Genomic DNA, 14,050 nt, shown 5'->3' on the forward strand with positions numbered 1-14,050 from the left:
TTAGATTATTTATTGTTCATGTGCATTTTCCAATTCTATCGCTTTCTCATTGTCTTTTGGCTTCTTCATCTTCTTATCTGAAATTTAAAATAAAAGAAACTTTATTCATTTCACAAATTAATAAAGACCAGTTGCTAATAGCAAGTGATTGGAAACATTAAATTGGATCATATCCTCAATAGCCTCATCTTTATCTATTAGGTAGCTATTAATCATTAAGTTTCTGGTTTTCTTTTCTGTTACAGTAGTGATAACTCTCACAGTTGATACATTCTCTGATTCAGTTTAATAATTCATAAGTCATTGGCACCGATAGCATTATGAATTTTGTGTAAAGGGGGAGAAATGGTAAGATGTGATGTTATGAGCTCAATGAAGACTTTGCAATTATTCATAGAGAAGATAGAAGTGGGAAGCCTGGAGTTTAGATGGATGACATAATTTAGAATTTCCAAATATTTAAACAGAATTTCCAAGTAGACTTTCATAAAATTGGTAATATGGGTTCCAGAAATGTTGGCTGGTGAGCATGTGAAAGGTTGAAGGATGCTACTTTTTGAATAATTGAATCAAATGTTGGTATCTACAAGCAAATATTTGAATATTTATGAAAAACAGGGAGAGAATTTTTTTGGATATGGTGATCAGTAATGAAACATTTTTTCACATTAATGTTGTCTATACAACCATTCTTGCTGTGTATCATCTATGATAGAAGAATGTAAAAAAAAATTCAAGGGAACCTTATTAGCGTAGCTTCTGCTTTGTGGAAAAATTATTTTTTTGTCCTTGTGACAACTACGTCTTCAATAATTCAAGGAGTAGAAAACCGGTGGAAATAAATTTATGTATGCAACATGTTAAGGTTGTTTCACATATGTAAAAAGTGCTTAGAAAATAGTAGTGATTTTAAAAATAAGATTATTGAGTTTGTTGTAATTAATTTCTTTTAGTTTGCATATTTTGTTTAAGTGACCTACCAGGTTTTACTTTTGATATACATTCTTAAATTGTACAACTGTGATTATGTTTCACTATTCTGTGTGCATTCATTATACTAAAGTTAGTTAACTAGTTTTTAACACTGGAAAGTCAGAACGTACATAATTTGAATGCAGTAGTTGTTCGTTTAGTTGGATTTAACTTTTTATTTAACTTATGGGTGACAATGTATTAACACACATTTAGACTGCGGCAACTTTACTTACACAGCTAGTGTAAGTAAATAGAGCTAGTGTAAGTAAATAGAGCCATTAAGCAACTGATTATCTAAGTAGGATGTTGTACATCAGATTACTATAAGTTTGTCACTTCCTGCTCTTTATTGTGGTTATGTGAATGCTTCTTTAGTATATTACTTTCTGTTGATATTACCTTCCAGTAACAACAACCAACTCAAGGGATATTCATAATACTACTTTTTCATGTTCATAAAAAAATTCATCTCCTTAATCCCAGTTCCATTAGGAAGCAAATGCTGAATTGAGTCTTTACAACAGACTCTGAATAACAGATTATATTGTTGAATTATTTATGCTGTTGTCTTTTAACAATCTTTTTTAATTAAGCTGTAATTAATTAATACTTTATTATTAACTGAAGTTGGATATTTTGAATATTATAATATATTACTATTAATATTATATTATTATAATCTATTACTTTTGCAGAATTGTGCAAGTGATTATTATGCGTAGGATGAAGAAGTGGATACAAGATATTGATTAGTATTCTGCATTTTGGTGTATGATACAAGTACTTGACCAAGGCCACTTGCAGAATTGTTCATTGCTTAATTTTGGATACTTTACAACAGCTGAAAAGAAGCCTTTTATGTATAACTTATTTATTTCAGCAATTCTTGTTTTCACTTTCATGAATTATGCAATAAAAATTTATGAGATAAAACAGTTTATAAAGACGATTGTCAAATAACTGAAAAAATTCTGAAATTCTAAAGAATTTCTAAAGCACTTTTTATAAAACATTATGTAGAGAAACTGACTACAAAAGAAGTTATCAGCTTTAAGTTAAATTTTTAATTTAACTTAAATTTTTATTCAAGGCCAGGCATTTCTTAAAATAAGTACCACATATTTGTTTCCAGCCACATTTTAGAAGTCTAAATTCCACTGTGACACTTACACTTGGTTTTTCTTTAAATTATTTAAAGATTAATTATAAAATATTAATAAATTATTTAAAGTGTAATAATTCAAAAATTTCACTTGCCTCTAGTAAAATGTTGTTCTTGAAAACCTCATGAATTTTTAGTAGTGCTATTTTTACAACTATTGGTGTTTGTTTATGAATTTGTAAGTTTAAAACATGTGATTAGTAGTCTAGCTTTTTTTGTGGTATAAGTTAATAAATACTTATTTAAATGCTTATTTAAGTAATGGAATTTTAAATGTTTTGTCTTGCATCTTATTAAATTGCTCTTACCTATTAGTACATCATTTATAGTCAGCTGACGATTCATTAATACATCAATGACCACCAGTGTTTTCAGTTTTTTAACCCAGTGTTCTAATTTCTTTTATTCTTAAGTTCACAGATTTTGCTGTTTTTTGGTTGCCATTAAATTTATGTGACTCATATTTTAATGCATTGGTTTTATTTTATTTTCCCTTCTTTAATTTAGTAATAAATAGATCACAAATTCAACAGCACTTGAAGCAGTTATTTATTTTTTATATGGCTGAACAAAATCAGATGACCAACAAAATAGAACACAAAAGAATTGAACTAGAAATTTCTAATTTTAGAGTTAAGGAAATTTTTTCCATGACATTTAGTTGACAGAAAAGAAATCGCATTATTTGATTGAAGTTATAGGTTTAAAAAAGTAGAAATTATGTTGTAGTCTATGAAGTCCCCTGGGAAGCTAAAAATGTAGGCACACTTGATAAAAAATTAAGGAAGATATAGGACTGAATAGCTTGGGATGCCTTAAAATAGCTATTGTTGATTATACTTGGAGGACTATTATACAACTTTGCTGCATTACATAATGAGTGAGCCATCAAAGGATTAGTACATGTTTTGTCATGTGATGAGGTAGAATGTGCCTAGTACTTTGGATTAGCTTAAGAGAAAATGAAAACCACCAGGAACGTGTTCATATATTCAAATAAGCATTTCAGCCTTCAGATTTTAAGATTTGTGTATCATATGATAGTCCACCATGATCTCTTCCTTAATCTCACGGGTCAACATAAAATTTTGAACTGAAATGGGAGTAGGTGTTCTATATAGTATGTTATACGCTGTATTGTTTGTTCCATCATTCACGGAACAAACAATACAAATAACTTAGTATATTTGTTACATGTATGTTTAGTAAATTTGTATATTCACATCTGATTTATATTGTGATCATGATGTAGATTTCTTGATAAATAAGTCGAATGATGTCATTTCATGTCAGGCTGAACATGTATAGACATGTAGTGAGTCAAATAATGAGCAATTCAACATGATGAAATTTTCTTCAGTAGGAGTTCAGCTATTTGTATGAGTTGCTGTGAATCTTCAGTTGCAGTGATTCTATCATGTTATAAAGATTGTTTCATAAGTGATGCCATAAATTTAGTAAAAGATTTTTATGACTAAGATTTGTTAAGATGTGTGTGTATGTACACGCATGTGTATACATACTTGTATGTGTGCATTGTGTGTGTGTGCATGCATGTGTGTATACATGTGTGTGTTTTGTTGAGAAGTGAACGTGAAAGGTTGTGTTAAATGGTTATCCTGCATTAGTGTATGTTACTAGTGCTTGTGTGTTGGTGTTCTGCTTTGTTTCCAGCTACCTGTGTCTATGACCATGTGACGTCGGCAACATCCCGTTAGGAAGCCTACCTAGGCTGTCAGCCACATACCAAAGCTATTGTCAACGACTGGATAAGTTTTAAACCTTTGCTTAAAAACTTCCTAATTTTATTTATTTCTATAAGTTAATATATTAGTGAATACTGTTGAACTTTTACAAGTAATTTTATTCCTAATTCTTTAATTAATTTATAAATATTAATATCTATAAAATATAATAACTGTTATTATATTTTCTTTAAATTGATATTACTTAATTTAATTTAACTTCTTATAATAAGTTAATCTTAATTTAATTTAATTAATTAACTCATTTAAATTGGACTTTATCCGAACTCGGCCTCCTCCTCCTCGTTCACCCTCGCGGAATTTTCTGATGGAGAAGAGGATAACGGTGTGGGAACAAGAAAACGTGTAAAGCGTATGTCGGTATGATCAACCCCCTGAGGAGCCGAACACTAAGAGGGGCAGGTCTGAAACGGCATGGAGGTTAGCGATGGAAATGTCTCGCAATCTCCGGTCACTAGGCGGGAGAAAATCCCACCTATCATGTTGGACTGCCCCAACGAGTGGCCAACGCTGGCGAGAGCAATCTATGCCATTATAAGAGGGCGCCTGGGAGCCAAAAGTACCGGGCTCTCTGTAAGGCCGCAACTAAGCAGCGAAGGCGACTTTAGGGAAGTACAGATTTTTCTGCATTTCAAGGGAGTCGCCTTTCAGCTCCCAAAAGATAGGGAGCTCAAAGTGGTTATCCAGGGCATCCCTTATGGGGCCACTACGGAAGAGGTAAAAGAGAAGCTGACCTCGCTCGGTTACGAGGCAGTTTCAATTAAAAAGCTGACGACAAGGGACGGATGGGAGACCCCCACATGCTTCGTTTTAAGTTTTCCAGGTCATAAATGTATTCTATTGTAGAATTAAGCTGACCGCATTTGTGTCTCGAGGGGGTCCTCCACAGATGGCAAAAGTTCGGCCACTCGAACTATTGCCGCAAGGCACAGCTCCAAGGTCCCAGAAGCCCCACGCCTCACCAAAAAGGCGTTAACGACTCCTGGCCCCTCCAGCGGCAAAATAAATATAACCGCACTTCCGAAGGAGAGTTCCGATATGGATTTCTTGTCACAAGTGACAATTAAGGATGTCCTACCGGAAATTCTAGCAATATTGCCCCGCCTGCTCCAAGAAAAATCTCTGAAGGACTATATTCAGTCCTTCATAGAGTGTCTCATGAACCTACTATCTAGATATAGTTAGGAAAACTCTCAGACTGCTACAGTGGAACGCCAATTCAGTAGTAGGCAAGACGGCAGAACTTTGCGGTCTGGCCAAGGATCTACTAATAGACGTAATACTGTTGTCTGAGACCTGTCTGAACGCGAACAAACAACTTGCCATTCGGAATTACTTTACGTATAGGACGGAGAGGCCAGTACGACTCGGACGCCCTGCCAACTGCGGAACTTCAATTGTAGTTCACAGACGCCACATACACATACGGGTCGACCTCCACAATAACGTAATTGAGCAGACTTGTGTACATGTGGAGCATCTAGGCACGGTGTATCGCCTTAATAAACCAAACTCAGCGATACCCGGCGCAGAGCTAGATGCCGTACTAGAAAATTGGGATGGGCCCATGATACTCATGGGCGACCTCAACGCTAAGCACAAATCTTGGAATAGCAATCTGACGTGCAAATGGCAGCTTGCGATACGAAAGGGCACGAGCACGCCGGTTAGTCGTCATAGGCCCTGAGGTGCCCACCTTCGTTCATCGAACGAAACTTGATGTACTCGACATCGCAATCATGAAGGCGGTAACAACTCCGGTCATGATTGAAACGATAGAAGACCTCGGCTCGGACCACTCTTCTGTCTTATTGGAGTTGCGCTAAGCAGGGTGCGGCCGAGACCCCCCCCCCCCCCACGACTATATACTCCGAAGGTCAGTGAATTGGAAAAGGTTCTGTGAAACTGAGCTGCTGGCACAACATCGAAAGGATTCGTGGAATGAATACCTCGCCTCGGTCTCAGACGACCACTCCTCGGTGTTCAGGCTAAACAAAAAACTATGAGAAGGAAAGAAGCCCCGCCACTCGGTTGTGGGGCAACGAGGCCTTCTGGCATATTCGGAGGCGGACAGGGCGGAGGTTTTCGCCGACACCTTGGAGAACCAATTTACTCCAAAACCCCCCTCCCGCCCCAAACGACGACCACACAGCCTAGGTGGAGTCCTTCCTCGTATATTATTTAGCACAGGTGGAGGACGCCCCACTAGAAATAGACAAAGTCTCTGAGGCGGAGGTTTTCGCTGCAATCAAAGCTACAAGGCCCCGCGCATTCCAGAATGCGCGGGCACCGATCCCGTCATGTTTCACCCGCTCTTATAGCGACCATAATCACAATATTCACGTCAATTTTGTACGTTGGATATTTTCCGAATTGCTGGAAAACTGCAAAGGTGGTACGCCTACCCAAACCTGGGAAAACTCTGCTCTTTCCACAGAATTACAGGCCGATTTCCTTATTACCAGTATTGTCAAAGCTGTTTGAAAGGATTTTCCTGGAGAGACTTAGGCGACATTTGGGAAAAGGAGTACGGCCTGAGCAATTTGGGTTCAGGGAGGGCCACTTGACGACCCTCCAACTGGTTAAAATAATCGACAGTCTTGTCGGAGGCCTAAATAGAAAAGCGGTAACTGCAACCGTTTTTCTAGATGTGGCCAAAGCCTTTGACAAAGTTTGGCATAGCGGCTTGCTGTATAAATTCGCACATTCCCTGTTGCTATGTCAGATTGATACGGTCTTGACCGTATCAATCTGACATTATTAATTGTCTGACATTATTAATTGTCTGACATTATTATAAATCTGACATATTAATTGTCGGTCTAGACCGACAATTAATTTATTGTACGCATAGGGGGAACAAGCTCCTCCACCAGAGACGTAGCCGCTGGAGTCCCCTGAGGAGCAGTGCTTTCGCCGTTCTTGTATACACAGACAACACGGCATATTATTATGAATCCGGAAGTGTAGATTACGCGATCGAGAGACTCCAACGGCAATTGGATCTAGTAGAGCCGTGACTCGACCAAGTCACTGAAGCGGAAGTTTCCGCAGCCATTAAGGCCACAAGCCCCGACAAGGCCCCGGGTGTCGACGGGATCAGCGCCCGTGCATTCCGGAACATACCGGCCTCCGTGATTACAGCAATTTCGGTGATATTCACGTCCATTTTGTACGTTGGATATTTCCCGAATTGTTGGAAAACGGCCAAAGTCGTATGTTTACCCAAACCGGGGAAAAGTTTACTTTTCCCACGGAATTATAGGCCAATCTCCCTGTTACCGGTATTGTCTAAGTTGTTCGAGAGGATTTTTCTCGAAAAACTGAGGCGATACATGGAGGGAGAAGTGCGGCCCGAGCAATTTGGGTTCAGGGAGGGTCACTCAACCACCCTCCAACTGGTAAAAATAATAGACGACCTTGTCGGAGGCCTGAACAGGAAACGGGTGACTGCAGCCGTTTTTCTGGATGTGGCCAAGGCCTTTGACAAAGTTTGGCATAGCGGGATGCTTTATAAGCTAGCGCGATCGGCGATCCCCTACCGCTATGTCAGACTGATGCGGTCATATCTGCTAGACCGACATTTTGTCGTGCGCGTAGGGGAAACGATTTCCTCCACCAGAGAAATAGCCGCTGGGGTTCCCCAAGGAGCAGTACTTTCCCCGTTCTTGTACACTTTGTACGTGAACGATATGCCGCTGTCGGAAGGGGTCAAAACGGCCCTTTACGCAGACGACACGGCATATTTCTACGAATCCGCAAATGTGGATTACGCGGTCCGGAGGCTCCAAAGGCAGCTGGACTTAGTGGAACCGTGGCTCGACATGTGGAGAATCAGGGTCAACGGTGAAAAATCGGTGGCCGTGATGTTCACATGCAAGACACGAAAACCGACCAGAGAGCTGGAAATCTCAGGGGAGAAAATCCCTTTTGAGAAAACAGTTAAGTACCTGGGGGTGGTGTTGGACAGGCGGCTTACCTTCGGCGAACATGTAAATTATGCGACCCGGAGGGCTAAGGCCGCCAGAGCCTCACTATACCCAGTGCTGAACAGTGCCAGCCCATACCCACTGGCAACTAAGCTTCTCATTTTTCGGCTGTACGTACTGCCGATTCTAACATATGCTTACCCGGCATGGGGGGCAATGTTGAGCTCCTCGCTTCAAAAGAAGATCGAGGCCGTCCAAAACATCGCGTTGCGGACGATCTTTGGAGCTCCGTGGTTCGTCAGGAACGCCACTCTCCGATCTGATGCGAGATTTCAATCCGTGTCCGAGGTGGGGGTGGCGCAGGCGCGCAGACTGTTCGGGAGAGCGGCTGTGTCCGAACACAGTCATCTTCGGGACATCTGCAGAGAGGACCCAACTCCGACAGTTGTAAGGAAGCGGCCTCACGCCGTACTGGACGAACCACCGTGATGGTGCGGTGCGGTAGCCGAAAATCGACAAACCAGGCTTAGGGGCCTCCATATCGCATGAGCCATAAACGGAATAGTGCGTCAGACGCGTTTCCGGGGTCGCGAGTGAATAGTTTTTTTTCGCGAGTTATATAGTTTGAAGACTTCAAATACGGTAAGTCGCGCACAAAACAAAAACGCGGTCTAAAAAGGGAAAAAAAAAGGGGAAAAAAATTTTTTTTTTTTTTTATTCTCGCGTGTGTTTTGTTCTGTTTCTCTTGTTTCAGAAACGGGAGAAACGTGGATGTGGAACGACGCGTCGTGCCGTCTCATCCTGCCAGTCGAAAGGAAAGTAAAAATTAATTTTTTTTTTTTTTTTTTTTTTTTTTTTCTCTCGTGTGTGTGTTCTGCTTCTTTTGTTGCAGATGCCAACAGCCACCACAAAAACAAATGGTTTCTTCACTGCGGCCACGCGGTCCCCCCAACCCCTTCTCAGATACACGCGTGTCTGAAGGTTAATAATTACGTGGAGAGAATAATTACTGTTTACTTCTTTCCAGAAAATCGCCGCCCCAAAACCGCGATCGCGAATAGGTATCACCATCTGTAAGTTAAACTTACAGTAAGATAAAATAACCCAGCAATTGCGACTCCTCCGGAAAAGGGGACACATTGCTCCCTCCTTATAGCTAGTGCCCCGTTGTGGCGTATTCCTGCTAGCCTATTAAAGAGTTAGCACCGAAAGGACTTCAGTGGACGGTCTGAAGGGGAATTACGTCGGGAGGACAGGCTTTATAAGCCTAGCCTTCCGCGGTCGGCCCATGAAATGGGTTCGATAACGCTGGTTTAACAACGGATTGGAATGCAATTAAATCCGTCTTAAATTCACTAAAATAATAATACACAAAACTTGAAAAATTAGATCCGAGATTAAAAAAATAACCCTTTTAAAAACAAGCCCGATTAGAAAGATCCAGCAGCAAGGGACTCTGTCCAGGTTCTGCGATAAAGTAGGGAGTAATAGACTCCTGCCAACTTTGCATTCCATTCCATTCCAGCCGTGACTCGATATGTGGAGAATTAAGATCAATGGTGAAAAATCGGTGGCAATGATGTTCACATACAAGACACGTGCTCCAGCCAGGCAGCTGGAAATCTCAGGAGAGAAAATGAGGCCGTCAGGGCCTCACTATACCCAGTTCTGAACAATGCCAGCCCATATCCACTGGCGACCAATTGCTCAATTTTCGGCTATACGTCCTGCCAATTCTAACATATGCTTACCCGGCATGGGGAACTTTGTTGAACTCCACGCTTCAAAAGAAATTAGAAGCCGTCCAAAACATAGCGTTGCGGACGATATTTGGAGCACCGTGGTTCGTCAGAAACGTCACGATGCAGGACTGCGCATCGTAGGCTTCGCCAAGATGCGGGATTACACACCGTATCCGAGGTGGGGGTGGCGCAGGCATACAGACTGTTCGGGAGAGCGACCGTGTCCGAACACGGCCATCTCCGGGACATCTGCCGAGAGGACCCTACTCCACAGGGTATAAGAAAACTTCTTTATGCTGTATTAAACGAACCACCGTGAAGGGGGTACGAGAGTCAAAAAATGACAAACCAGGGTTAGGAGCCTCTATATATCCCCTAACCTATAAATGGAAACCGCGCGAAAATTCCGACCGCGAAAGTGACCGTTTTTGCAATTAAATTTTGTTAAAACTCTAAAAAGCTTGACAACACCCCACACCATCCACAATTTCATTTAGTCAGCATATGCGACTCCCTCCGGAGAACGGGGCGCATTTCCCCCTTCAAATAACTAGGGCTCTGTTAGGCGCTCTCCTGCTAGCCCATAGCTGCTGGTACCGAAAGGAGAATCACGACGGGATTACTAGGCTCAAAAGCTTATTCTCTCACGGTCAGAACCAGTAAATAAATTTCACGATGGTTCATACGGATAGGAACGCAAATTACCAAATCCGTTCATAAATAAAACTTAAAATGTATAACCACCACTAAATAACCGATGAAATCCGGCCTATAATAGAAAGATACAGCAGCAAGGGACATTGTCCAGGTTCTGTGATCTGTAGGGAGAAATATTTAAACTCCTGCCATTCTTGCGTTCCGTTCCGTGTGTATGTTTTGCACTGTGTTTTATTGCACTCCATGGTACAATCAGTCCATGATGAAACAATTTTATGAAATTAAAACTTAATTTTTATAATTAAGTATTATTGTAATATTTCAGTTTAGTTTCATTCATTAAAACATTTTGAATTTTAAAATGAATAAAAATCAGGCTTGTAAAAATTCCCCAAATATTTTTTGTTATATTTGCAAAGAATTCACCATGAAAAATCAGCAAAAACCAGTATCAAATCTTTTGAAAGCTGCTTACAAACATTATTTTGACTGTCCCTTAGGAGACCAAGATAAATTCTGGGCTCCACTTGTAGCATGCATCAAGTGCTACATTAAACTAACCTGATGGTTAAAAGGAAAAAAAGAGCATTTGCCTTTTGGTGTATCTATGATTTGGCGAGAGCCTACTAACCATTATGATGACTTCTATTTTTGTGTACAAATGGTACTGGTTTCTATTCAAACAACAAAAGTAGTATTGCATACCCAAATGTTCGTTCAGCTATGAGACTAGTACTTAATGGGGTTGATTTACAGATTCCGATCGCTCAAACTTCTTGGAAAGAAATTTCTGATTCCCCGGAAAGCTTAACTGATGAATCCTCAACTTAATAGATATTAATTACATTCCAGACGAATCAAATACTAAACCTCACCTCATCACAAGCAGAATAGAGCGATCTAATTCGTAACTTGTATTTGTTGAAACAACATGCAAAACTCATAGGTTCATGTTTTAAAAATGGAATTTATTGAACAAGGAATCTAAAATGTCAGTATATAGAAATTAAAACAAAAAAATTTACTGAAATACTTCAGAAGAGATGTTTTAATTTATTCCTTCTATGGTGTTTGGGGGCTAATGTCTGAACTTTGTCAGTCTGAACATTGAATATGTCATTCATGATTGGCGTTTATTTATAGACTTATCAAAAAGAAGCTTAAAGGCAGTTTTGTTGCATATTTCAAATAAGGTTTATTCTATACTGGTACCACATGCTGTAGGAATGAAAGTATGTCAAAATTTTAAAAGCTATTGAGTATGATGAACACTCATGACGAATCATTGCTGACCTGAAAGCGATAGGGCTTCTTCTAGGTTTTCAATGTGGCTTTACAAAATGTATGTGTTTCTTGTGTTTGTGGGATAGTCAGGCTACATATAAACAGTACACAGTTAAAGACTGACCAAAAAGAAATCAGTTTACCCCAGGAAAGGAAAATGTCAATATTCCCCTTGTTGAACCAGATTGTATTATTTTACCACCTTACACAGAAAACCACGCTTGATGAAGAATTTTGTAAAGCATTAGATAAAGATGGAGACTGCTTTAAATAAATAGCTGAGGTTTTTTCACAATTAATTGATGTCAAATTTATACATCAGGCCACAAATAAGAAAATTTTGAAGTATATTTTGACAGCAAACTCAATCTTAAAGAACTATCAGATTGTGGTTTTCTTGGAAACAAAATTCTGAAAACCATGATCATCTTATATGAACCCAAAAATTTAGGCTGTAGAATTTTATTGAAAATCATTTTTTACATTCTCATTTGGACTTTTTCCCTTTAAACGGGTGACATCAGTGACAAACAAGGAGAAATATTGCCACTAAGATATATTGCAGATGTAAGAACATTATCAAGGCAGATGGGATGAAGATATAATGAGTGACTACTCATCATACTTCATGACTACTGCTGGATGATAAAAAGAGAAGACTTCATTGAACACAAAAGGAAAATAAGAAAATAAATTAAGATAAATGTAAATGTCTGCAAAATAAAGGCAGGAATTTTAATTGTAATTATTATCCTTGTATTTTATTATTTAACATGTTTTTCAATATTTTAAAGGGTCAACTAAAAATCTGAGGTTGATGAAGAAAAACTGATGTCATTTTAAGATTCAGCATAAAAAATACATTTTAATTTGCCTACTTTTATCTCACTTCCAAATTATTATTTTTTTGTTGTCTTGTGTCTTTGTTATTTTGTAGCTAAAATAAAAAATATCTGAAATAAAAATTTTTAGTAATTTCATGCATTCTTTGTGTACAAAATTTTATCAGTTGGTTTTTATGATAATTTTGTACCGTGGCTTCTTTGTTAACCCTCAAGTATAAAGGGTTGTATTAGCTAAAACTTTATGATTTACACTACATCTTTATTTCTGCTCACCTTGACCTAGCAAAACTCTTTCCAATGCACAACCAGGTGCTTCAAAAAGCAGAAATAATAATAGTGCTGAAAATATTGATCCCATTACATCACCAAATGCTGTTGTTATCTGAAGAAAAAAGGTTTTTGCGATTTTTAATATTTTATGAGATCTATAATTGTCAAATTTTGTATAGTTAATCATAAATTAAATTTAAAAAAAGTAATGTGGAAGTGTGAGAGGTTTCTGAAACAAAAAGTGTGATGGACAGGATAGGAGGAAAAGGTTTTGTTTATTTGGATGCTAAAAAAGTGAGGAAAGAAAAAACATCATCAAAAATGTTGAGTTGGGAAGTAACAGGAAGCTAATTTTTTTGTAGCAATTTTTATTGAAAAGGATTTCACAGTGATTCAGTGTAAATTTATTGTACATAACCTTTTTATTTCATATTTATTTATTTATGGACCATTTTTTAAAATTAATTTTAAAAAATTTGATTAATATCTTGATTATTTGTAAATGATTTATACTTGTTAACATTAATATCTATTTTTCATGCCTAGAAACTACTTTGTTTGGATCAGAATACTGGTTCTAGAAAACCATTCCTGTACCAGTTTTTGGGAAAAAAAAATTGCCCTTCTAATAAAATATGTTTTAAATTAAAAATAATTGCCTGCGTTTTATTTTAACAAAAATTATAACCTAACTTTTAAAAAATCAGATTACATGAAAATTGTCCTAAAATGAGCACAAAGAGAACTTTATTAAAAAATTGTTAGTAGCTGTTTGTTAATATAAAGAAGTTGCTGTCAATTTGAGTGTATTTATCTACAATGATCTTTATAAATTTCCTTTGAAACTACAAAAATACAGTTTGGCAATATGTTGAAACAATATTTTTCTGTATTACTTTCACAATCCTCAGCAGAACAATTAAAATAGTCAATGACTTAAAATATAATAATATTTCAAAATTACCTAACCCAAATATTCAAGTACATAATTTTGTAAAATTAATAAGTATAAGGATTCATTTGGATGCAGGATTTTTCACATTATAAAAACTATAATGAAATAAATAAAGACCTGAAAGAGTGATATGCAATACATTATTTATTTTAACGTGCAGCTACAACACATAGATGTGGAACAAGGTCAGAAGTGAGGCTATGAGAAAAATGAGTGGAAGTCAGTACTGACGATGATTCTAGCCAAATGCTTAGATTAAATGGTGTGGACTCATTAGTTGTTGATGACTTTCATCATATTGTTGAACAATGTGCATTTGAGGAAAACTGGACAACAAATTAGAGAAGTATTATTTATGACCTGTATAGTTGAAATAATGGAAGTAAGTATAACTTGTATGTCATTCAACTTTACATCTCATTTATATATAATTAGATATTACTGAAAACATAAGAAATCAAACCT

At 37.8% G+C, this 14,050-nt stretch overlaps 1 protein-coding gene across 1 annotated transcript in view; it reads right to left on the reverse strand.

Moving 5' to 3' along the window:
• Nucleotides 1-9: 9 nt before the first annotated feature.
• LOC142317928 (O-acyltransferase like protein-like) overlaps nt 10-14,050 on the reverse strand; it is a 60,034-nt gene continuing 45,993 nt past the window's right edge. The window contains exon 9 of the mRNA XM_075354467.1: nt 10-77. Coding sequence (XP_075210582.1) covers nt 10-77 — 68 coding nt within the window. The remainder of the gene's footprint in view (nt 78-14,050) is intronic.

Source organism: Lycorma delicatula, chromosome 1 (assembly GCF_047948215.1).
Source record: "Lycorma delicatula isolate Av1 chromosome 1, ASM4794821v1, whole genome shotgun sequence".
Lineage (NCBI taxonomy): Eukaryota > Metazoa > Arthropoda > Insecta > Hemiptera > Fulgoridae > Lycorma > Lycorma delicatula.